At 48.0% G+C, this 26,717-nt stretch overlaps 1 protein-coding gene across 2 annotated transcripts in view; it reads left to right on the forward strand.

The window, feature by feature from the left end:
- The window catches only part of PAK2 (p21 (RAC1) activated kinase 2), a 728,762-nt gene that overhangs the window by 282,282 nt on the left and 419,763 nt on the right, over positions 1–26,717 (forward strand). For both annotated transcript variants that reach the window (XM_078665775.1, XM_078665774.1), the window contains exon 5: positions 4,248–4,279. In XM_078665775.1, the coding sequence (XP_078521901.1) occupies positions 4,248–4,279 (32 nt within the window). The remainder of the gene's footprint in view (positions 1–4,247; positions 4,280–26,717) is intronic.

A 26,717-nucleotide genomic window follows, 5' to 3' on the forward strand; every position in this document is an offset into this window, starting at 1 on the left:
GGTCACCAGTGTCATCATAGGAATCCTGTTGTGCATCAGGGTCATTGATGGGGAAATTGTACTGGTCATCTTGTCCCCCCTCCTCTCCCCCTGATTGGTCGGGGGAAGGTGTTGGACTCCTCCTAGGCGGAGGCTGGATAGGTTCAACCAGGGCAGGAATGTCCTGTGCAGGCCTTTTCTTCTTCAGTGGAATAACATAGGAGTCCACTGGCTGGGAAGTAATTTTCCTCTTATAAAGGGTCAATTTGCCTGTGTCCGCGTCGATATAACGCTCAGATTCTCCCTCTGAGTCGTGTTGCTGAGCCAATTTTCCACCAGACGTTGAAGATTCCGATGTCTTTGGCGCCGACCTTGGTGCAAAGACTTTTGGTGCCTCTTTTGGTGCCTCTTTTGGTGGCAGAATGTATAGAAGCTTGGCAGCAGGCTTTGCAGGCATGTCTAGCGACTTCTGATGCGACGGCGCGGAAGCCGACGTCGCAGTAGCCTTCTCACGAATCCTTTGCAGTGAACTAGCGATTTGTGATGCGCCACTCGCCGAGGCACCTGGCGCCGACAAGGAGGCCGCCAACGGGCCGTCGCCCCTGACGTTCTGTGGCTCTTTTGGAGGCTTAGACGTTGATGCCGCAGCTTTAGACACGGAGTCCTTGGACCTATGAGTCGAGCCCCCGCTCTTGGATCCGAGGGATTTTGTAGACTCCGCCTCGACCATGCGTCCGTCTAACGGTGCCCCTGTCGGCACCGAATGTTTGTCGACGACTTTTGTGGACTTCGCCTGCGCCGCCCCGGTCGACCCTTGACGGACGACCTTCTTTGAGGACGCATCCCCCGCCGATGACTTCGGCACTGTCGAGTCGACAGTCTTCTTCGACAGTCTTCTTCGACTTCGGTGGCCCGGAGGTCGACGGAGCCGATGAGGTAGCAGGCTTTGATGGTTTAGATGGAACGTCCGCCATCTTAGTTGCGCTCGAATCCGTTAGTTTCTGTTTCGATTTGGCGTCGGCCATTTTAGGCGCAGTCGATTCCGATGGTTTCAGTTTCGATACGTGCTGCGTAGCACCCGCAGGTATGTCCGTGGCCGGGCCTGAAGGCGGGGCCGTGGCTTGCGGTGCAGGGTCTTGGGTAAGGCCGAGTGGCGATCCCGTGACCTGAGCCTGATCTGTGTAACTGTCGGGGCATAGCTCATCCCCTGAGCTATCTTCCGCGGCCCCATAAACTTCTTCGTCGTCCCCTACCTCGTCGACGTATTCTAGATTTTGGCCTATGTCCCCGTCTTCTTCGGGATCGGCCTCGACCTCCGCCGCCGGTGGTGAAATTTGAAGATGATGGCTCAGGCCCTCTTCTTCTGGGTCGTCGAAGATGTTATCGGGTGCCGGGGCCGCCCGCCGGGCCTCGAGGCGCACCGCGCGCCGAAGCTTGAGCGTTTCCTTCGACCTGAACTTGGAGCAGGCCATGCAGTTCTCCTCGTTATGGTCAGGCGAGAGGCATTTATTGCAGACCGGGTGCACGTCGATATGTGGGTATTTGGACCCACAGACGGGCTCCGGTCCATGTTGAAAAAGTCGTGGTCTTGCTGCGATGAGAAGGCCTCGATGTCCGAAGAGTAACTCGACTCCGCAGATTCCGACTCGAAGAGACGGGAGAAACTCGAGACCGTACGCAAACAATACCGACGTAGGTAACGAAGGCCTTTTGGCCTTAAAGAAGTACGTTTTCTCGGTTCCGACAGAGACGTCGAGACCGCGTCCGAACCCAATGGCGGAAAAAAACAATCTGGGGATGGAGCCGATGCCCATGCGCACTGTAGTCCAGGGGAGGAGCCACCTATCTCAGGATACTTCGAAGACTCTTCCAGGACAACAATGTGCGATCATCCGGACCCAACACTAGGCGGCGATCTATGCAAAAGATATGAATGTTAGCAGCCCTACATGCCAAGAACAGATGCATACTGGTAAGTAGCATATTCATTCCTGAAAGGGGCTTATGCATTTGTTTCCCCCTTCCCCTTTCATGATGCCCCAATGGGACCTTAACTTGGTGCTCCCTTATCTGATGTATGCTCCATTCGAGCAGCTGCACAATTGCCCCCTCCGGTTGCTCACAGTCAAGACGGTCTTTTTAATGGCAATAATTTCTGTCAGAAGGGTGAGTGAGCGGCGGGCTCTCTTTTCAGCCTTCTTACCGGACCGTCTTCCCAGACAAGGTAGTGCTCTGCACTAGGGCGGCTTTTTTTGCCTAAAGTTGCAACACCTTTCCACCTAGGGAAATCTGTCACCTTGCCCACCTTCTATGCTCCTCCACATCTTTCTAAGGAGGAGGTACGTCTCTACCGTCTGTTCCCAAAAAAGAGTTATTGTTCTACCTTAAACGCACAAAAGTGTTCCGGGTAGATGGCCAACTCTTTGTGGAGTACACTAGAGCAAAGCAGGGACGTGCTGTGCAAAAAAGGACAATCTCCTAATGGGTGATCCTCTGCATAAAAACATGTTCTACTCCTGCACACGTTTGCCAAACATTATTGCCTGGACAATCAGGTCCATAGCAAGGGTCTCTTTGGCCGTTCCGTACTACAAGACTTTCTGGTTTGAACTTTTCCACTGTCCCTCCTCCAGGGATGGTATTGCTTAGGGATCTGTCCTAAGGTAAGGAATCTGCTGCTAGATGTCTCCATCTGATGGACAAGTTACTTACCTTCGGTAACGCCTTATCTTGTGGAGACATGATCTAGCTGCAGATTCCTTACCGACCTACCCATCCTTTCCGCACTGCAGATCCGTTTTTAGTGTCAGGGCTATTCCTCTTCAGGGCCCTAGTTGTCTAAATTCACCACTGTCTGTCACCTTCATGGCTCTGCGGTTCTGGCAAGGAAAGTCTTGAACAGTACTGATGTCAGCGCTCTGAGGTGACGTCTGTATAAACAACGCGTACGTCATAAAAAACCCAATGCCAACAATGTCACGTGAAGTCGACCGATGCCACCCACCAGAAGAACAACTTCTGGATCCAGCCTGATGCCTGGAAAGTTCAAAGGTAAGAAATCGGCAGCCAGATCATGTCTCTACCAGATAAGGCGTTACTGAAGGTAAGTAACTTGTCCAGCGATATAGTGCTCCAGTGATAGTGAAGTGCTGTACATTGTGAGATAACAAAGTCACAGATGCAGAGTAAGTGGTTCTAGTTGCAGTGTTTGATATAAAAGAAGTGAGATTTTTTTAAACCATGATTGTGCTACACATGTGCACTTTTTAAACCGTTAACGTTTATATCCTCATGGCTTTAAAAGTCTGTGTGTCATCAGATCAAAAAGATTTCCTTAACAGAGATGATGTAGGACTAAGCAAGATCCCTGTAGAAGTGGATACAAGTCCAGTCATTTTGATAAGAGTCCTCACAGGAAGAGTTCAGAATCAATTTGCACAAAATAATTTCAAACAAGACTAAAGTGAATTTGATGTGCTGTGTGCTTGATAAGTACCTTTTTGTTGTCACAGTCCAGGACAAGAATGCCAACCCCTTTAATTGCTCTACATTCAGTGCTTAGTTTTACATTCGCCCTTTAGTCCATTCCATGCCCCCCCAGAAGTGCCCCCTAGTGGAAAGAATTATGCTACTGTTCCTTACCTTAAAATTTCTTCCACCACTGTCCATTCATGAATATCATTGGACTAATACTCTGCCTTAGGTTTTGCAGTTGAATCCAATATATTGCATGTTCATTCTAGTTGTCTGTAATATGATTCTTTCATTCAGAGCATTCTGCTGTGTTTACGATATGTATTTGTCCTGCTAAGTTTGTGGAAATCCAAATACACCCTGTGGAGTTAATTAAATTGTATAATGTAAAACTGGCATTACCAGAGAACTATTTGACATGGCAGTGCCATTTCCTGAATTACCTCCAGTAGAGACTCCCATATTTTTCTTGCTGTCTTCTCCAGTCTCCATATTTTTCTTGCTGTCTTCTCCAGTCTAGAATTTTTGGAACAGTTCGGAAATGCCAGCATTAGTCTTTTCGATAACAGGATACATCATGTTTTTACTGTGTGGCCACTGAATATTTATGCTGGTTTTTGCTGAAAATAGATATATTTGGACGTGCTAACAGATATGCTTATACATGGGTAATGCATCAGCCACAATAAAATAATGCGAGTCTCAAGACCAAACCATGATATTGAAATTCTATTAATGTTCAGTTGACTTCTCAGCTAGAAGAATTTTCACCCATTGTCTGTTTTTCTCTTTAGATAAGGATGGATTCCCTGCTGGAGCACCAGTTGTAAGTATATTTCTTTGACTGTTGCACGTTTTTATAGAATTACTGAACGAAAAAACCTGTGCTAGATGACAGCAATGATTTTGAACATCTTTTTTTCCACACCCGCCGCATTCTCGGTTTCCCTTTTTTCTGTCATGCAAAAGTTGTGTGACTAGTATGATCAAATGAGTTGCAGCACCCTACAAAATTGCACATGAAAATCAAACCTGTTAGGCCGCCAGTTTTGGTATAAGTGTACCTTTCTACCTGCATACCCTCATTCTGGACCAAATAGGATAAATCCATCAAATACACTCCATTTGGAGTGTCCTTAATCACTAGTATGTGACAGTTGCATGCTTCTCCTTGGCAGAAGCATTCCTCCAGGATAGCACGACCAACCTCTTCAGAAATTAGGAAAAGTGGGAAGTATGTGCTGCAGTTATCCACGGTTTGCACCATGTGTTATTGATCACATGCAGTGCACTCTCCTGCAATCCTGTATTGTATTTGAAGTATTTCAGCTTGATTTACTTTAGCCTTTGTTTCGGAACACAGTGTGCACAGAATGTCTCAGGATCCTGCTTTCTAAAAGTAACAGTGCACTAAGACACAGCCAAGCTCTGCTAATGTTTAGTCTGGGTCAGAACTGATAATTTGTGCTTCATGTGGAAACAGCATCACAACTGAAAAATGTGTTTACTGGTAGGGCGCAGTGGGAGTGCACCATTGTGACAGGCTCATTAAGTGATCAACAGCATGCGTAAAAATCCACTGCTGTAGGTTCAGGTTACATTGAAATGTTGCCCCAGTATTGGAACTTTCATAGATTCCCATGCTTTTGTATCATTCCCAGTCGTCGGAATGGGAGTCTCGGTAACAAAATAACATAGCGGTAGGTACAAAAGAGAATGAAAAAGGCCTAGGCCTTGTTCCCTTTTGTAGCATATCCACCTTTTTTTGTAAAAGAGACCAAACTTAGGCATCAGCCAATCAGAAGAGCCTCACCCCATAGAACCCTCTTGATGGAACCTCAGAGCCTCAGATTTTCTAACGCACGAATCTCCTCACCATGTTGAAAAGGAGAGGGTAGGATCATCTACGCCTTCCGTGGGGATGAAGACTGATCAAGCCTTCAAAAAAGCCCTCTTCCCAGTCTTCTGGTAAATCTGACCGAAGTACTAAGTCGTCGACGAAGGCCTTGTTGAAGGAAATGAAGCCTGCTCTTAAAATGGTACCGTCGACAGGCTCGTCGAAGGGACAATCGACGCCGAGGGGATCGTCGACAACAGTGGTACCAGTGTCGACGAAGGCGCCTGTAGGAAGGTGGATACCTGACTATGGTTACCCCAGATTTTTTGCCTTGTGTTTAGGTGGTTTTCGACATAGTCGGCTTGGGATCCTGCTAATCAGGGCCCCAGGCTATCTGCTCTCACTGTAAAATGGACTCCATGTACTTTTAGTACATCACCAATTGGGAATTGGGTCACTCTTGTGAGTCCCTGTACAGTGTACCCTAGGTACCCAGGGCAAAGGTGCACCCAAGGCCTACCAGGGGCTGCAGCATATCTTATGCCACCCCTGGCTGGCCATCCAAACTGACACAACTGGCTGATCACTCAGCTGGGGCAGGGTCGTGTAATCACCCCTTGCTTAGGTATAGTATTCCTATACCTACCATTATATATAGACACACATGCACCTATAAGTCACTCCTATGGCAGGCCTTAACAATCCTGAAGGCAGAGTGCTTGGTTTTATGTGAGATGAGGCTCTAGCATGAGCTGAGCCTGTCTGCAGCTTTCGGAACCATGTCCTTATAGCTTTTCTATGATATAGCCATACCATATACTCTTAAGTGCATTATAATCCTCATGGTTGAATGCTAACTTTGGTTTGGCTTTATCAAAACATGTCGTGTAAGGTGTCATACGCTTTGGAATAATACCCCCTCGCCAGATTTGGCGACGGCGGTAGCATTCCACTCTTCTAGAGGGAGAAGACATGTTGTTCCTACTAATCCCGGTTAAAGTTAACCAGAGCCCCAGCATCACAAAATGGATGCTGCTGCCACAGACACAAGTCTGACCTCCTGCTGCTGGGAGTCCTTCCAGCGAGGGAGGCTTGGACAATAGGTTTCCTGTCTTGGGAGGTGCTAGCACCACCCCAGACAGGCCATAGTGTATTGGGGCAGGGAGGGCTGAATGAAATGAGACACTGCCTGGGGCACACAAGGTTTCCCATGCATAGTCTGGTTCAAACCGGTGCTGGGCCACTCCACCCCCAGCTCTGGTGCGAAACTGGACAAAGGGAAAGGGGTGTAACCACCCCCTTCCCTGGTCCAACCCATAGGAAGGACCTAGCAGGTAATCCAGTCCCTAAATTTGGTATATAGGTAGGAGCTGAGTCCCAAGACTTTAGATTTTATCCTGACAAACTTGAAACGAAACTCTGGACCTTCGACGTTCTACCTGAAGATAGAAGACTGAAGAATCTCCCTTGTGGTCAAGGAGTGACCACCCTGTGTAAGCAGGCACCATCAAGGGATCAACGGTTTGCTTTGTCGACGCTCCCGCCGGAGCCCGAGCACAGAGCCTGACCAGACCCAGACTTCCTTCAGCCCGATCCACAGCAAAGCTGAGACCCGTGGAGGCGACGAGAGACGTGGAACCGGCCATCTTGGAAAGCCAGCGTATTGCTTTCCGTGCAACTTCTGAGGCACCCTCGAAGTTGTGCATTGGGGATTGAGAAGCCCCAGCCTCGAGCACCATCTGCACTGAAGATCAGCCCTCCACACTCCACGAGTGCCGCGTGGGGCCCTTCTGCATTTTCCTGCTAGACACGTCTGTCCGGTCACTTGCCGTTGGCTAGTGGCCTCTGTGACGACGAACCTTTGAATTTACACTGCTGGTCTGGTTGCTCCAGACTGGCCCCTGCTTCCCTGAAAAGGAGAAGCCCATCAGACCTTGCTGGTCTGATCCAGAAGCCATCTTCGATTCCTGCATGGGTTGCCTTTGCCAAGGCTTGTTGACTCCAATCCAGAAGCCGACACCACCGACAGCGAGAGCCTTCGTGGGACAGTCCGTATCCAGCTCCTGGTCGTTGTCGACACCTCCTGGTCCACTTGGCTGCAGAGACCAGCTTCCCGGCATCACCTGATTGCTTCGCGACATCGCCTGGTTCCTTCCTTGTCACTGGCTAGTGACCCAGACTCTGTCCCCTCTGCTTTCAGGTACTCCCCATCCTAGATCCGCCCTTGGATCCAACCGGACACTTCTCTCCTGGTCGCCTGCAGCATCTTTATTCACGGCACCATAGGATTCAGTGACGAAACCCGAAACACTTTGACACCTATGCACCCACTTCCTGTGGGTGAGGTAACGCGAGTACTCCGGTGCTCCTGTGGGTATTACCTATCCTAGTGTCCTAGATTTCAGTGGCTTTCTCCTATTCCATCTGGAAGTGACCTAAAAGAACTAGTTTCCAATTCTTTTGTTCCCATTCTAACTCTATGGCCTCCTGCTCCCTATCCTTTGGTAGTACAGCGTAGCCCCAGCGATTCTCCAGGCCCTAGGCCTATCCTTTGTTCGTGACGTGGTTCTTATACCACTATTTTAGTATATGGTTTGAAGTGCCCCCAGGGCATTACTGTATTTTGTGTAACTTATTGTATGATAACTAAGTATCTTGTTATGTGCTTGTGCCTCTGACCTCAAAGAGTTCAGAGGATTAATTTAGTAATAAATACATATATATTTTATATATATAACCCTTGTGGTGTCCTTTCATTTGGTATTAAAGGGATTGCATATGGTAAAACTGCTGGCTTCACATGCCCTCTTGAGTTTAGCCTAAGATTGCTTTGTCCATGCTACCACTAGGATAGCTGGTCTATAAGGTTGACTTTACAACCATCACCATAAGGGTTGTTTGGACTGGTGCAAGGTGCTTACTAGAATAGTGAACATCATATACCAGCCAACTTCTCACAGCTCCGACGACGGCAGCGACGTCGACGGGGACGTTGACGACGGCATCGTCGACGAGGATGTCGACGACGACGACTGTCGTCGTCGAGGGCTTCGACAACATGGACGACGAAGACGGCAGGAGCGTCGACGGTCTCGTCATTGAGAGCAGCGACGACGCCCATATCGACGTTGAGTGTTCTTTCTTCGACGTTTATTCGGTCGACGGCTTTATTGACAACTCCAGTGTCGACGGAATCGTCAACGATTTTGTCGTCGGAAAAGAGGATTACCATCTCTATGACAAGGATCACACCAGACAGGACTTCTCCTAGGAGAGTAATTCCCTTGCCTCCAGCTCTGCTTTTTAAAGAGGATGAGGACGAGCCAGAAGATGAACAGGACTAGTATGGCTATGCGAATAGTCCTTCTCAGCTTTTGGTTAAATGTCAGGAGACAGATTCTGACGGAGAGTACAGCCATGAAGGTGGTTATCACCATCATCATTCTTCCCAGCCACAACAGTACTCGAGACAGGACATGGTATCTGTTCCTTCATCATTATTGCAGGAACTTCACAATATGCTGCAAGACTATAAATATGCAAGACTTGCTTGCCCCTGCGGCTCCGCCAATGGCTGCTCCTGAAATACCATCTAAGGATCCATCTCTGCCACAGACTCCGGTTCCACAAGAGCCTTCGGTTCCATTGAACACCCATGATGATTCATCGGAGGACGATGAAAATTTTGATTTGGATATGCCCTTTGATGGAGAAGCCGTATTTGGTAAGCTAATTGATGATACCCTCCAAGAAATTAAGAAAGATACTGAGACTGCTGGGTACGCTTCAGTACCGCAAGGCTCCTTTTTGGGATTCCAGGGGCAAGAGCACTTCCTACAGAGGGTCTTATCAACAGCAGAGGTACTCATCATATGGCTCAGGTTCACAGCAGTACTGCCAACCGTACCAGCAAAGGCAAGGTCAGTCTTCAAACTACTCAAGGCCTAACAACAGAGAGAAGCAGGCTTGCCAAGGCCGTGATGCGTCCAAGAGACAATAGCGGCCTCCTGGCTCTTCCTACTGTACCCTCTTTTGAAAAATCATCAGTAGGAGGCAGGTTTTCAAAATACCGTCGAAATTGGTCCAAGATAACATCAGACCAATGGGTGCAAAACATCATTCGAAAGGGCCATACTTTGGAATTCACGCAAATCCCACCATCCAAGCCCCCTGCTGCCATTCCTTCAAAACATCTGCATCTTCTGCGGCTCGATGTTCATCAGATGCTCCTCAAAGGAGCGATAGAGCCGGTTCCCTCCGCCCAAAGAGGAGAAGGATTCTATTCCAGGTTATTCCTGGTGGTGAAGACGCTGGAGAAATGGCGCCCAATTTTAGATCTCAGGGAGCTCAACACCTATCTCATCTCCCTATCTTTCAAGATGGTCTCTCTCCAAGACATTCTACGTCTTGTAAATCCAGGGGATTTCATGACCACTCTCGATCTCGAAAATGCATACTTTCACGTACCAATTCACCCGGCACACAGAAGGTTTCTACGGTTCACAGTAGCCAAGAGCCACTTTCAATTCAGGGTTTTACCCTTTGAACTTCGCTCAGCTCCGAGAATTTTCACGAAGGTGCTGGCACCAGTAGCTGCATTTCTACAGAAGAATCATTTGCAGGTCTTCTCTTACCTGGACGATTGGTTGCTGAAGGCTCCGTCCAGGGAGGCTGCGCGGGAAGCGGTCAACGTGTGCACAAACCTCTTCCAGTATTTGGGTCTCACTCTAAACAGGGAAAAGTCATCTCTGGTTCCGTCAAGGACAGCACGTTTCCTAGGAGCCATCTTGGACTCAAATCTCATGAAGGCATTCCCAACCTTGGAAAGACCAGAGAAATTACAAACTATGGCGCTGGATTTACGAAGAAGGTGTCTTTCAGTACGCCGTTACAAATCCCTTCTGGGGGTAATCTCTTCATGCATTCCTCTGATTCCACACTGCAGATTGAGGATGCGTCCTCTTCAAGAGCAACTGGACATCCAGTGGAGATAGGTTCACGGGTCGTTCGACAACATGGTGACCATCACCTCGGCAATGAAAAAAGCTGCTGTGTGGTGGACACAGCAGGAGAACTTGTCCCAAGGTCTATCCTTCGTAAGCGATCCATCTCCTCAGGTTGTGACGACGGATACGTCATTGGACGGTTGGGGAGCAGTACTACAGGACCTACATGTCAGTGGGCATTGGTCTCCTCAGACTCGTCGGCTCCAATCAATCTCTTGGAGCTCTCGGCAATCAAACTGGCTCTTCAGGCATTTCTCCCTCGTCTAAGAGGTTCAAAAGTGCTCATCCGGACGGACAACACCACGGCCATGCATTACGTGAACAAAGAAGGGGGAACCAGGTGTCTTCCGTTGTACCAGGAAGCTCAAGAGATCTGGGAATGGGCGATCCAGCATGAGATTTCACTACAGGCGGAGCACCTGTCAGGAGTTTTAAACTAAAATGCCGACAGACTGAACAGGTCATCCTCAGTCAGTCACGAGTGGGAACTGAACCAACAAGTTCTGGACGAGGTCTTCCGACAGTGGGGCAAGCCTGCAATAGATCTATTTGCCACACCGACCAACAAGAAATGCTGGTCTTATGCAAGCAGGCTTCACCACCGACAGTCATTGGGGAATGCGCTTTCGATAGCCTGGTCAGGGACATTTGTCTACGCCTTTCCAACCATCCCACTGATCCCGAGGCTTATCAGGAAGATCAAGGTGGAGCCATGCAGGATGATCTTGATAGCCCCTGCTTGGGCGAGAGAGTTCTGGTTCACGGAACTCCACCTGTTGTTGCTAGTTCCTCCACTTCCCTTATGGACGATTCCAGATCTCCTCACAATGTCCGAAGGGCAAGTTTGGCATCCGGAACCGGCTTCGTTGCACCTGACAGCATGGCTCCTGAGCAGCGATAGTTTATGAACCTTCCCCTTTCAAATGAAATAAAGGATGTTCTCTCCCAAGCTAGAGCCCCTTCCAATAACAAGACTTACCGTCTCAAATGGAACAGATTTTGCCTTTGGTGCAAGGCAGAGGATGTTGACCCCCTTCTCTTCACAACCTCATCAAGTTCTGCCTTATCTTTTGTCTCTGGCTAAGTCTTGGCTGGCCCATTCATCCATAAAAGTTAATTTGGCAGCGATTTCCAGATACAGACGTTCAGCGTCTGGACCTTCTCGTTGGTCTTCCAGGATCATAAAACAGTTTCTTAAAGGTTTATTTCGTGTCTACCCCCCAGTGAGGCCTCTGCCTCCTACTTGGCAATTGAATTTGGTCCTTTCACAACTTATGAAGGGACCCTTTGAACCAATACATCGATCAGATATGAAATTCCTTTCATGGAAGTTGGCTCTCCTTGCCCTCACATCGGCAAGACGAGTTGGGGAATTGCAGGCGCTCACGATCCAAGAGCCTTTTCTCCAATTCAAAAGAAACACTGATTTTAAGGACTAATCCAAAATTCATACCCAAGGTGTCCTCTGACTTCCACTTTAATGAACCTGTCATTGTTAAAGCTTCCTTTCCGCACCCCTCTTCACCAGCGGAGAGGTCGCTACATTCTCTGGATGTACAAAGGTGCTTGAAATTTTACTTGGATCGCACCAAAGGATTCCGTAAATCCTCCCAATTATTTCTTGCTTTTGGTGGTCCTCAAAAGGGCCTCCCTCTTTCCAAACAAGGGATTGCAAGGTAGAACACGAGTGCCATTCTACATTGCCACAATTCAGCTGGAAAGCTGCTGACCAGCAGGGTTAGAGCACATTCCACAAGATCGGTGGCTTCTTCAACTGCACTCTTTGCAGCAGTGCATATCAAGGACATTTGCAGAGCTGCGACTTGGAGCAGCGTGCACACCTTTACAAAGCATTACTGCTTGGATTCCTTGCAACAGGAAGATACGGCTGTTGGCCAGGCGGTCCTGAGGAACCTCTTCCACTAATTGGTGAGCTTTCCTTTCTATCCCACCTTCCTTTTATTCTGCACATTTTGGTTCTTATGCGATAATGGCTATTGCAATGTTTATGCCACAAAATGTGCTTACGACTGACTGCTTGCTACTCTGATACAAAAGCATGGGAATCTATGAAAGTTCAAATACTGGGGCAAGAAAACAAGTTACTTACCTGTAACTGTGGTTCCCCAGTATTGGTAACTTTCATAGATTCCCATGCGCCCACCCACCTCCCCGAGGAAAGCTCAGTCTTCAGCAGATATGGTGACTGTTACACAACGGCTACGAAAATCTGAGGCTCTGAGGTTCCTTCAGGAGGGTTCTATGGGGTGAGGCTCTTCTGATTGGCTTATGCCTAAGTTTGGTCTCTTTTACAAAAAGAGGCGGATATGCTACAAAAGGGAATGAGGCCTAGGCCTTTTTCTTTCTCTTTTGTACCTACTGCTATGTTATTTTGTTACCGAGACTCCCATTCCGACGACGGGGAATGATACAAAAGCATGGGAATCTATGAAAGTTACCAATACTGGGGAACCACAGTTACAGATAAGTAACTTGTTTTCTTACCCTTTTAGATTCTGCTCCAATTGTCTTGTGAAATTGGCACTGTCCAATCTGCATCCAGTATGTAATTTGTGCCTTTAAGAACACAATGAAACTAATGGCTTGACTTATGAAAATCTCAGGTGAAAAAAGTCTGTCACCACTGTGTCCATTGGTGGACTCTCTAAGCGGTTATGGAAAAGATCAAGGACAAACAAATTATTGCAGGTGGCGTCTTTAACAGTGATGCTGAATGGGCGAACAGTATAGCCCTGCCAGAATAATTGATTCTGAGAGAGTTTTGAGGCCAGTGAAATTGAGAATAGGACAATACAATTTTTGACACGCACCTAGTGAGACTCCAAAGAGATGATCCATAAGTACAGGTGCTCTATGTATTATGATCTAAATAGTTTTGTGCACAAGTTTGCTGCCAGTGCATTGCTACTTTTAGACTTCTCAGCTGCATTTCACACCATTAATTACTACTTACCCATTTGAAAAAAAACCTGGAAGAGTTGGGGTGCTCTGGCCTAGCACTAAAGTGGCTCTAGTAATTTTTGACCGACAGGGCAGTTTGTATCTCTTCTTTTTCTTCAAAGTCAAGCCCATTGAAGTGCGGTGTCCCCGAAGGTTCCACTCTCTTCCCTCTGTTTTATCTATACATGTGCTCCCTGGCAAAATTATCCCAACAGCAGGGGAGTGAATTCTGCCTGTACACAGGTGACAGTCAAATCAAGCTTTGCAACTGCCTTTCAATTATTCGATGGTGCACGTGGGTCAATTTTTCAAAAACTAACCCTTCAAACACTGAGGTTTTACTTGCATACTTGAAATAGGAACAACAGCCATAATCTTTAATTCTGGTTAACCGCCACGTCCCTGACAACGTTGTAAGAAACTGTCTTTATGGATTCCCATCTTCCCATTTATTTTTAAACTGCTAAGGTCACATGCACCTGTGTTTTTTTAAACCTTTGGACCCTGAAACACGTTTTTGTATATTCTTGTTTCTATTTGTCGCTACTCAACATTTCAATCAAGTCCGACAAGATTATATTATAGAAATTGTATTTAGCTAGCCTTACCTGTTAAACGATTTCAACTAATGCAATATGCTGTAGCTTGGCGGGTCACGGCTGACCTAGCCGTGATAACATTACTCTGATAATAAGGGCATGCCATTAGCTACCTATCTTCAACAGTCATTTTAAAATCATGATCATTGTGCACAAAGCCACCTGTCAGAATACATTTGTCCTGCTGTTCTTTACATTTATATGTTACAGATCAACAAGAAGTCTGTTCTGGCAACTAGTTTCTTCTTACACTACAAAAATATACATTGACTTATATGGTGGCAGAGCATTATCCTTTGTTACTCTCACGGTCTCGACCTCTGTGCCACTTTACTACGCTTTTTAGACAATAGTTGAAAAACTTGGCTTTTAAATCTGTCAGTAGGTCTGTCTAATAGTCTGTTTAATAATTTATCTAAAAAGTGATCTAAATTTTCATTTTAAGAAAGAACCCATTTCAATGAAATAGTCAACAGTTCAATTAAAATGACCTTAAAAAATCTTAAACTTTTTTAAGGGTTGTGCTGTTACCCCCCAAACTTCCCACACCTGTAAACCATCATGGCCCACAGGTAAGAGTTACATCAGTCCATTTTTCCAGCTCCTGGAAACAAAATCCTGGTGTGCAGAGCTTTGCCTTTTTGGCTTTATTTCCCTCTGGAAGTATTTCAGAACCTGTATTTCTTTCTTTTTTTCTTTTTTTAATACACTGGTCGTCTTTTATGACTTAGCGTACTTTTATGACACTTTTCCTACATAAATGTATTGTTCGAGGCATATGAGCTGTAGATTGTATACTGTAGCATAGATTGCCATCTGGTGTTGGGCTCGGATGTATGCACTCTGTTATTGTAGAAGTCTTTTTAGTCACGAGATAGGTGACTCCTCCTTTGGTTTTTTTTCCGCCATCGGGTTTGGATGAGGCTTGCTGCGCTTCGGTTTGGCACGTGTTTTTTCAACTTTTGCGACGCGCAGCCTATCGTATTCAACGGTATTGTCTAGTTCGCGTGCCTTAGACGCGCTTACTCAAATTTCTCGACTCCGGTTGTTGACGCGGGCTGTTGGGCCTATCGACTCCATTCAGGCCTAAGGCTAATGGAAAGAACTCCATTCAAAAAATGCCCCCAGTGTGGAGCTAAACTTCTACACAGTGACCATCACCAGGTCTGCAACCTTTGCCTATCGCCAGAACATGAGGGAAAGCATTGCCAAGCCTGTGCCTTTTTTCGATCGAAGAAAACCATCTCTGATCGCCAGGCTCGACGACACATCATGGCTCAACAAGCTGCACCGGTGCCGGAAAATATTTTCGATGAAGGTCTCGATGTTCCAGAGGAGCTCGATTGTGTCAGAAGAGGATGACTCCGGGTCCTATGACATCACTCCAGGTCAAAGAGTAAGTACAAAAGCCCCTGCTCCTGCACCATTAGAAAAGCAAAAGGTTCTAGTCAAGACTTCGCCTGCAGGCCCTAGTCGAGACCAAAAGAAAACTTCAGAAGCCCCTCCTCCGGACCCGGCTCCGAAAAAAAAAAAAAAGCCTTCTGGCAGCTCTGGACCGACCAAGTCATATATCACTATCCTTAAATCACCTTCGGTGCCAAAATCGGAAATACACTCAATTCTAAAAAAGGCCTCGATACCGAGCCCTTCAGCACCAAAATGACCATAAGGCCTCGGAACCATACAAACACAAAAAATCTTCGGCTCCGATGAAAAGTTCCGACATGACACCAAGTTCAAAGCTGACTGAGCACAAAATTCCTCCCAAGGCTCCAGAGACCAAACTAAAGCCACGCTCCGAACCGAAAAAATCTGCACCGAAAACAAACGATGTAAAAACATTACAGGTGGACCCTAAAACAGGCCATATTATCAGTATTCCAGCAAACAAAAGGAAATTTTATACCTCACATACACCTGAGGTGCCTGGTAAGAAGAGAGACTTCTGATAGATACATCTGCCGTGTGGATTCCTCACCTTGTGAATATCCCCTTGCGTCAGCAACATTCGGAAATTCTTTTTGTAGCCTCGCGCCGACGTGGACTTGGACGTCATAGAGACACGACTTCGCTCGCGACTCCGCTGACGTCACCGACGCCTACAATAGGCCCACGCCGGCGTGATGACATCAGTTCCCTTTTTTCCGCGTCGTCTACGCTAACGGTTTCGGGATACTCTGTAGCTTTTAGTAACTCTGTTATTGTTTTTCTTCGTTTCTCTGTTCTCTTGCCTCTTTGTCTCTTTATTATGTCGACAAAGAAGACGGGTTTTAAACCCTGCAGGGAGTGCGGAAAGATGATGTCCGTTACGGACCCACACCAGGACTGTATTTGGTGTTTGAGCTCCGACCACGACGTGGATGGGTGTTAGTCGTGTCAAAAGATGAATCCAAAGGCCCTGCGAGAAAGGGAGACTAAGCTTCTGGTGGCAAAACTGAAAGCTGATAAGGTTAAGAAGTCTTCAAAATCCCACTCGAAGAAGTCGAGGTCGAGATCAAGATCTCGGGAGGCGTCGGCTTTGAAGTCTTCATCGGATCATGCTTCGAGGTCACGTAAGAAGCATAAGAAAAGGAGACATGAATCTCGACGTCATTCAGGTGAGAAATCGGACTCAAGATCGAGATCACCCAAGAAAATTAAATCAAAAGTGATCCCGCCACAAGAGGTTTCAGATCAAGAAGGTGAGGCCTCGCCTTCGGAGTCGCAAGTTCATTCTCCGACTCCGGTTTCCGATCCAACTCCGGCGCCATCTCCGGCTCAAGAAGAGGTCGGTGAAGTTCCTAATGAAGAAGAGGAATCGACTCCTGTTGTTGAAACAGATTCGAATCTGCCTCGATCGACCTGAGGGTGATCATCCACCTTTTCCAGCACCAGGTCAGGATCCTTCGGCGTTTCTCAACGCCATGTATGGTGTTTTCTCGAGGTCTTGGTACCCCTCTGGTGCACCTTCGGGTCCCATGGGTCCAATGGCATTTAATTTGGGTGTGCCTCACTCTTATGCCCCAGCACCTTTCATGCCGTATATGCCGGCCCCGACTCCATTGTGGCAGTACCCGGCTCCACCGAGGTCGACGCCGTTGTCGACGCCAGCTCGACCGAAGTAGACGACTCCGGCACTGGCGTCGCCCGCTCCAAGCAAAACTCTGGACCATCCTACCAAACCTTCGGATTCGGTGCCGACATCGGCTCCGGCGCCATCGGCAGTGGATCCGGCTGCAATCCGTGTTAAGCAGAGGTCTAGGAGAGAAGCTCAACGTCTCTTGGAAGAACGGAGGTATTATGAGTCTCATTCAGACTTAGAGGAAGGTGAACTGGATGAAAATTATTTTGAGGAGCTAGCTGATGCTAGTAGTCTTGAATTTTCCCCGGAATGGGTTTTACCATCAGGCCCTGATGCACCCTCTAAGGATGTTCAGCCATATCATGTGGTAATGAAAAAGGCAGCAGGACTTTTGGGTTTAACTTTGCCTTCTGTTGAATTTAAATCTAATCTGCTTACTGAGGTTCTCCATTCACCGAGCTCAAATGTGGAACCATTATTCCCATTTAATGATGCGTTGACTGAACCCATTATGGAGGTGCGGAAGAAGCCTCTTTCTGCTCCTGCTGTCTCGAAAGGTGTGGCTAGGAGATATAGAGTGGCTCCTGAGGACCCTGCTTTTTTGTCATCTCACCCTTCTCCTGAAAGTCTGGTGATTCAAGCTGCGTGCTCAAAAAGGTCAGTTGGTGCTTTTCCCCAAGTGCTTGGTGACAAGGAAGCTAAAAAACAGGATCAAGTGGCCAAGAAAACTTTCTCCTCCGCAAGTATGGCTTTAAAATCAACTAATGCCACTTGTCTTATGGGAAGATATGTACACGCACTTATGGACTCAATGCGTTTATTGATTCCAAAGGTTCCAGAAGACTGCAGAGGTGACTTTGAGAAAGTTTTATCTGACACTCAAGCGGCAGCTCGTCAAGTTATGCAGAGCGGCCCTGATACTGCAGATTCTGTTGCAAGGATCATGGGCACTGCTGTTGCCTCAAGACGTTCAGCTTGGCTAAAATCCTCTGATTTTTCTGCTGATGTACAGTCTGCATTGTTAGATCTGCCTTTTGATGGTGAAGGACTTTTTGGCAAAAAGGCAGATACAGCCTTAGAGAGATTTAAGGATAGCAGGGCAACTGCTAGATCTCTTGGTCTTCAAGTGAGGGGTTCAACGACCAGGAAGTTAAGAGGTTTTGGACGCTCTTCTTTTCGTACCTATAGGCAAGGTCAGCAGCAGCAACAACTGCAGCAGCAGCAAAATACCTTGTATAGGTCGTACAGGGGAAAGCAAAGGGCACGTCCTCGAGGGCGTCAAGCCTCTACCTCCTCCACGTCTTCCAACCCCCCAGCCACAGAAAAGCAGCCCTAGATCCGCCATTCAGGATCATGTGGGTCCGGTAGGGGGTCGGCTTACCCACTTTCTACGAGATTGGGAATCGGTTACATCAGATCTTTGGGTTCTCAATCTCGTAGAAAATGGGTATGCCCTTCTCTTTCGGGAATTCCCTCCCAATTACCCTCCTTGCCAGGGATATTGCTCAGAGGAACATCTGTTACTCCTACAGGAGGAAGTTCAAACTCTGTTAAGAAAAGGTGCGATAGAAGTGGTCCCAGAGCAGGAAAGGGGTCTGATGGCTTCATGCATTCTGTTGGTCAACCATGCACGCTGGCACATGAGGGCGCTCCAGTGGTGCCTCCGCAGGCAGTGGTATCAGCACAACGGAGAACTCAGGGGAAGCCTTTTCAGTTGCCTCCTCCGGTGGCCATGGTGATAACGGATGCATCCACTCTAGGGTGGGGTGCTCATCTGGGGGATCTGGAGGTCAAGGGTCTTTGGTCTCCAGAGGAAAGGTTGATTCACATCAACCTTCTAGAATTGCGGGCGATACGTTTGGCGCTCAAGGCCTTCCTCCCTTCCCTTCACGGTCGTTCGGTCCAGGTCCTGACGGACAACACAACCGCGATGTGGTACATCAACAGGGAGGAGGGGGGTCGCAGTGTCTCTGCAGAGAGGCTCTGTGTCTCTGGTCCTGGGTTCAGGACCATCAGATTTGTCTGATGGCGAATCATCTGGCCGGAGTTCTGAACGTTCGTGCAGACAGTCTGTCGACAGTTCTCTGCCGACCACGAGTGGAGGCTTCACCCGGAGGTGGTTCACAACATCTTTCAGATGTGGGGGACTCCTCGGGTGGACCTGTTCGCCACTTGCGAGAATGCTCACTGCCTGTCTTTCTGCAGTCTCCAGTATCCGTTGCAAGGAGCCTTGGGGGACGCGTTCCAGTTGAGTTGGGGAAATCCACTCCTTTACTCGTTTCCTCCCATACCTTTGATTCCTCGGGTTCTGAGGAAGATTCGCCAAGACCGGGCCCAAGTCATATTGGTCGCCCCGGACTGGCCAAGGAGGGTGTGGTATACAGATCTTCTCCACCTCTCCTCTCACCCGCCGCTCCGTCTCCCTCTCAGGGCAGACCTCCTCTCTCAGATGGAGGGGCAGGTTCTTCACCCCCACCTCCAGACATTACACCTTCATGCCTGGAGATTGAACGGGGCAACCTGAATTCCTTTTCCCTCCCGCCTGACGTTGTGGATGTCATCTTGTCAGCCAGGCGTGACTTTACTAAGTCCATCTATTCATATAGATGGTCAAAAATTGTCACGTGGTGTGGGGAGAAATCTATTGACCCTTTGAGAGCCCATTTGTCTGATGTTCTCCAGTTTGCCCTTTCTCTGGCGCAACAGTGAAGGGCTATCTTTCAGCGCTGTCGGCATTTCTTTGTTTGCCTGACCAGCCATCTTTTTAGGTCGAGCCTGTCCCATTCCGCAGGAATGGATAGGATCGAATTCAAGTGCTCGATCGGCTAGTGAAACCACTGGCGTTTCTTCACAGTGCATGTGAGGTCACGTGGCCACAAAGCGGGTCACGTGACCACACAAGCGCGCGCATCTCCCTAATCTGCCTGCCTCCCCTCGCTCGCATTCACGCCCCAGGCTCTCCCACCCCCATCCGGCTTCCCTCCTCGCTCGCTCGCATTCACGCCCCAGGCTCTCCCACCCCCATCCGGCTTCCCGGCTTCCCTCCTCGCTCGCTCGCATTCACTCCCCAGGCTCTCCCACCCCCACCCGGCTTCCCTCCTCGCTCGCTCGCATTCACTCCCCAGGCTCTCCCACCCCCATCCGGCTTCCCTGCTTCCCTCCTCGCTCGCTCGCATTCATGCCCCAGGCCCGAGGACCTTCGTTTTTTTTCCGGAGAAATGAAACAAGGCGCTTTTGTCATTTAAGCTTACAACTAAGAGCTGCTCTAAGGATCGAGGCTCGACACCAGCTGCAAAATCTTGCCATCACTCTTATGTCGGACTAACAAAAGCGATGACACGGTTTACACGGCCACATGGCAGTGTCGCATTGAGATCCATGGACAGCCCATGGGCCTCCCACCAGAGCATGAGAAACCCACACGTGTCCCTTCGCTCTGACTATACCCGCACCTGCTCCCCATGTAGCGCGCTCTGCCCTGGTAACCCCTGAAACAATGCCACGCTCGGGTGGCTCCCTCGCCATCTTGATTTATTCTATCCTCTCGCAGCTTCCTGTCCAGACTGCTTTATCTGGGTGGGTAAGGGAAGGGGCTGGTCGGAGCATGTCGCCTCAACGCCAGGCAAGCTCCATCAAGGCACAGCCTCAGATGCGAAACAGCACAGCTGCGAGCATTCATTCGGGAACCACCACTGGGGCCGATCTCAGACGCTAATGTAATCACTGAAGCCAGTCATGTAGCAGCATACTTCTGCAGCTGAAGTTAAGGCGCATCTTCACGAGAGGATGGGTAAAGTAGCAGGCATCCTGCTGCCACTGTATTTCCTCTCATTAGTAGCAGATGACACCCTCGCGATCTTTCTCGGCGAGCAAGCTGCATCAACCATGAAGCGCCTAGTTGAACCAGCCTGATGAGAAGTTCCGCCTTTCAGGTAAAAGCCCCAGTAATCACGTTCCTAGACATGTCTACCTCGTTCATTTTCAAATCTAGTGGCAGTCCTCCCACAATGCCCGCGCACAATAGTGTATACACTCGAGAATCAATTAAATAAAACTCAAAAGCAACCAAAGCGAATATAAATCAGAAAAGTCCAAAATGATTGCTAGTAATAACAGTGAAAAAACACACGAATATTAGTGTGATGTATACTTTGTTTTTATGTTTACATTTATTTTATTAATTTCAAGAACGTGAATAAATATACATGTCCAGCAGAAGGTATGCACACCGTAATGTAGCCCAGCAAATAATTAATTTTTACAAATATCACTTACTTTAAATCTCGAAGTTTTTCAACCGTAGTTATTTTAATAACACTGTGATGATGAAAAGCTTACCCAACAACGCTTTAAAAACACAAAAATAAATAAATGCTTTTATTTGAAGATGCAATTTACAGATTGACCAAAGTTCTGTAAAACGGATGCACAGCCGACCACACTATCTTACTGGCGCAAATTTAAATCTCTCATCCAACTGTAGCCCTCTCAAAGTACGTGAATGCAAACCAACATAATCTCTATTTCAAAACAAGCGTATATTGTACGACCCGTACAAATGTGGTTTATACATCAAATAAATCACGTTAGTGCCACTCGGTTGCAGGAAACTGACATTTCAAATAACTACAGTAAAAAAAAAAAAAATGTTTAAAAAAAATTCTCAACTGCAGTACTTAGTAGAAAATAAATATTTCCTGTTTTGAATGAATCCTACAATTTCATATTCACTCTCCTCATTCAGTCAGGTACCGTGAAAGGAAACAATTTCCTTTTATCACTGCTCAACAAAGGATTGCAACTAATTCTATATGAACATAGATCTGAGCAAACACAATCATTGCCCGTTGCAAAGTATTACATGCAGATCTACCCAAGATATCCACTGACAAGATATACAGACCTGCTGCAAAACATAACAAGCATTGGCATAGCCAATAGGTCTCGCTTGTGGGACCTTATAAGTATTTAGTTACAAGGATATTGTGCTGCAAAACAAAATACTTATAAGGTCCCACAAGCGAGACCTATTGGCTATGCCAATGCTTGTTTAAATCTCCTGTAGTTTTAAGGTTTTTGAAGGGCCTCACAAATAAGTTCCCTCCTACTCCTTTTATTGTGCTTCAGTGGGACTTAAATCTTGTATTGACCTTTTTGATGGGTGCTCCCTTTGAGCCTCTTCACAAATGTTCTATGAGGCTTCTGACTCTCAAAACAGTCTTCCTCGTTGCTATAACCTCGGCAAGGAGGGTAAGTGAGCTTCAAGATCTTAGTTATAATCCCCCTTTCTTGACCATTCATGCTGATCGAATGGTTCTTAGGACCAGGGCTGCTTTTCTGCCTAAGGTGGTAACTCCCTTCCATCTAGGACAGTCCATTACCCTTCCTACTTTCTATCCTCCCCCTCATCCTTCTAAGAAGGAAGAGAGACTGCACCGTCTGGACCCCAGAATGGCGGTGTCCTTTTACTTGGACAGATCTAAAGACTTTCGTTTGGATGACCAACTCTTCATTGGGTTCGCTGGCTGCAAGAAAGGAAGAGCGGTCCATAAAAGAACCTTGTCGAGATGGATCGTCCTCTGTATAAAGATCTGCTACTCTTTGGCCGGTAAGGAACCACCAGAGGGTATAAGGGCTCATTCTACAAGAGCGAAGTCTTCAACCCCAGCATTGGCTAGAGGTGTTCCTGTAGAGGATATTTGTAGAGCGGCAACTTGGTCTTCCCTCCACACTTTCGCGAAGCATTACTGCTTGGATTCTGAGGTGAGGAGGGACGGTCACTTTGCGCGCTCTGTTCTCCAGGATTTCCTGGTCTAGAAGAGTAGACACCCTCCTCTGGGAGTGGGGACTGCTGTGGGACTCTATTCACAAGGTGAGGAATCCACACGGCAGATGTATCTATCAGAAGAACAAGTTACTTACCTTCGGTAACGCTTTTACTGGTAGATACAATATCTGCCTGTGGATTCCTCACTGACCCACCCGCCTCCCCGTTGTCCACTCTTCTATACCAGAGTTTCTGTAATGTATTTATTTAATTGTCAAGGATTTGTTTATTTCAAATGTTTTATTGCATTTGCTTCACACTGTGTGTGTTACCTTGATATTTTTATGATATTTGTACTGCGTGTACTGTGTATAGGTCTACTGTCATTGGTCCGTCCGTGTGCCTCGAAGGCACGGAAAAAAGGGCGGAACTGATGTCATCACGCCGGCGTGGGCCTATTGTAGGCGTCGGTGACGTCAGCGGAGTCGCGAGCGATGTCGTGTCTCTATGACGTCCAAGTCCACGTCGGCGCGAGGCTACAAAAAGAATTTCCGAATGTTGCTGACGCAAGGGGATATTCACAAGGTGAGGAATCCACAGGCAGATATTGTATCTACCAGAAAAAGCGTTACCGAAGGTAAGTAACTTGTTCTTTGCAACTTTGCTAAACCTTACCCTCCTATAAACTCTCCTATAAACTCTCCTATACAATCTCCTAGATTATCTCCATGCTCACCCTTATTACCACATGATGATGATGATTTAGGGGTGGGGAAGAACACTGTAATGATCCTGTAGATGACCCTAATGATAATAACACTACCCCTCCACAGGATACATGGGGTGATTATGACTCTCCTGCTGATCCTCCAGGCATTCCTGATACAGATGCATACCCATCTAAGCCACCACCCCCACATACCAGCTAAGCCACCACCCCCACATACCCATCTAAGCCACCACCCCCATGCGTCAATATAGGATTTAGCCAACTTATTGATAAGGCTGCTCAATACATTCAGACCCCATGGAAGAAGATTTCTTAATGGAAACTTTTGCTCAGTCCCATAAAGTCATACATACATTGCCCATGCTTAAACAGGTAATTAAAGATGCACCCAACATATTTAAAGACCCTGTCGGGGCCGGGATTCTCAATCCACGCATTGAAAAGAAATATAGACCTGCCCCTAAAGATCCCATGTACATCAAGGCACAACTTCCATTAGACTCCTTGGTAGTCTCCAATGCAAGTAAACAGGCTAATTCCCAAACCTCTGGTGATGCACCACCCCCAGATAAAAACTGCTAGACGCATCAGGTAAACGTGTTGCTTCCCAAACAGCCAATCACTGGAGAATAGCCAATGTACAAGCTATACCTGCCAGATAGGAAAGGGCTCACTATGATGAGCTTGAAAATCTTATAGAATACTTACCCGACCAATACAAAGTCAAGGCCAGTGACTTTGACCAGGAGGGCAAATTAATTACAAATGCCTCTATCAAATGTGCCCTTGATGCAGCTGACACTGCATCTAGATCTGTTAACTCTAGTGTCTTACTCTGCAGACATGCATGGTTACGCATTTCCGGTTTGAAACAGGAAGTGCAAACAACTATTTTAAATCAATCATTTGATCAAGAACACCTCTTTGGGCCAGATGTTGACACCGCTCTAGAACAAATGAAAAAAGACACTGACACTGCTAAATCTATGGGAGCATTACAATTTCAGACAACACGGGGGTCCTTTAGTCGCTCCTTCTATAGAGGCGGATCCAAAAACATTACCACAGAGGCTATAACTTCCTCCTTTAAAAATCCTACACAAACATCCCCTAACAAGGGGTATTTTAGGGGTGGGTACAGAGGAAATAAAAAGGGGAGAGCACGAGGTAACTACAAGTTCGAGGCATGTGGGCTGCTAAATTCATATCTTAGCATTAGATCGCCGCCTAGTGTTGGGTCCGGATGATCGCACATTGTTGTCCTGGAAGAGTCTTCGAAGTATCCTGAGATAGGTGGCTCCTCCCCTGGACTACAGTGCGCATGGGCATCGGCTCCATCCCCAGATTGTTTTTTTCCGCCATTGGGTTCGGATGCGGTCTCGACTTCTCTCTGTCGGAACCGAGTAAAACTAACTTTTTAAGGCCAAAAGGCCTTGTATTTATAGCGTCGGTATTGTTTGCGCACGGTCTCGAGTTCTTCCGACTCTTGGAGTCGGATTCAGCGGAGTTTTTTCACTCTTCGGACATCGAGGCCTTCTCATCGCGAAACGACCACGACTTTCCAGCATGGAGCGGAGTCCGTTTAAGTACTGTCCGCTCTGTGGGTCCAAGTACCCACATATAGACCTTCACCCGGTCTGTAACAAATGCCTTTCACCGGACCATGACGACGGCAAGTGCAAGGCTTGCGCACAATTCAGGTCGAAAAAGACTCTCAAGCTTCGGCGCGCGGTGCGCCTGGAGGCCAGACAAGTGGCCCCGGATCCAGAAAACATCTTCGGCGACCAAGAAGAAGATGAACAGGGTCATCATCTCCAAATCTCCCCACCCGAAACGGAGGTCGAGGCGGATCCGGTAGACGACGACTGAGTCGTGGATCAAGGCCTTGAATACGTCGACGAGGTAGGGGACGTCGAAGAGATTTATGGGGCCGCGGCAGATAGCTCAGGGGACGAGCTATGCCCCGAAGGTTTCGAAGATCACGATCGGGTCACGGGATCGCCAGTTGGCCTTACCCAAGACCCCGTACCGCAAGCCACGGCCCCGCCTTCAGGCCCGGCCACGGACATACTTGCTGGGCAGGCCGGATCGAAACCGAAACCTACGGTATCGACTACACCTAAAATGGCCGACCCGAAAACGAAACTTATGGACTCGAGCGTCCCTAAAATGGCGGCCGGCCCACAGAAAACTACTGCACCCGCCGCATCGGCTCCGTCGACCTCCGGTCCACAGAAGTCGAAGAAGTCGGTCGATTCCGCAGGGTCAAAATCGGCGCCAGAGGAGGGATCCTCTAAGAAGGGTGGTCGGCACGGATCAACCGCTGCGACACCGTCTAAGCACGCCAAGGCCAGCGGCACGGCTCCGGTTCCGACTGGGACTCCGTTCGTCGGTCGCGTAGTGGAGTCGGAGGCGACACAAGCACACGGATCGACGGCTGGCACATCTGCGCATCGATCCAAGGACTCTGGGTCGGCGGCAACCGCATCGGCGTCCAAGACTCAAAAAGGCCACCATGACGTCGGATCCGAGGGGAAGGTCAAGACATCCTCGTCAGCGCCAAAAGCCACTGTAACTGAAGTGTCCCCCATCGCCGCTTCGCTACAGAGAATCAGGGACAAGGCCGCTGCTACGTCGGCTCCGTTGCCGTCGCCTCAGATGCCGAAGGACACTCCGGCAAAGCCTAAGAGTAAGCTTCTCTTCCTTCTGCCGCCGAAAGAGGCTCCGAAGGCCTTTTCTACGAAATCGACGCCAAAAAAGACGGATTCTTCTACGGCAGGGGTACCTTCAGGTCGAGAACTCGAATCAGAGGACGATTCTGAGCACTTCATCGACGCCAACACAGGCAAATTAACACTATACAAAAGGAGGATCACTTCGGAGCCTCTGGACTCCTATGTCATCCCACTAAAGAAGAGGGTTCCTCAGGACGCTTCTAGCCTCATAGAACCTATCCCGCCTCCTCCAAGAAGAAGCCCTACTCCCTCACCAGAACACTCTGAGGGTGAGGGATATGATGAGGATGACCAATACACCTTCCCCATCAATGAACCAGATGCACATCCAGATGCATATGATGACATTGGTGACCAAGGCACCCAAAGTGTGGGGCAAGACCCACAGGCTTTCAGTGCACGTGCATCCCCAACAGAGGATTCTGCAGGTTTTCATGCACTCATTGAGAGGGCAGCTGCTAATCATGATGTAGACATGCATGCTGACCCAGTGGAAGAGGACTTTCTCTTTGATACTTTTTCAGTCTCTGAAAGAACTGTGAAAACGCTGCCTATGCTCAAGGGAGTC

The sequence above is a fragment of the Lissotriton helveticus genome, chromosome 11, assembly GCF_964261635.1.
Source record: "Lissotriton helveticus chromosome 11, aLisHel1.1, whole genome shotgun sequence".
In the NCBI taxonomy this organism is placed as follows: domain Eukaryota; kingdom Metazoa; phylum Chordata; class Amphibia; order Caudata; family Salamandridae; genus Lissotriton; species Lissotriton helveticus.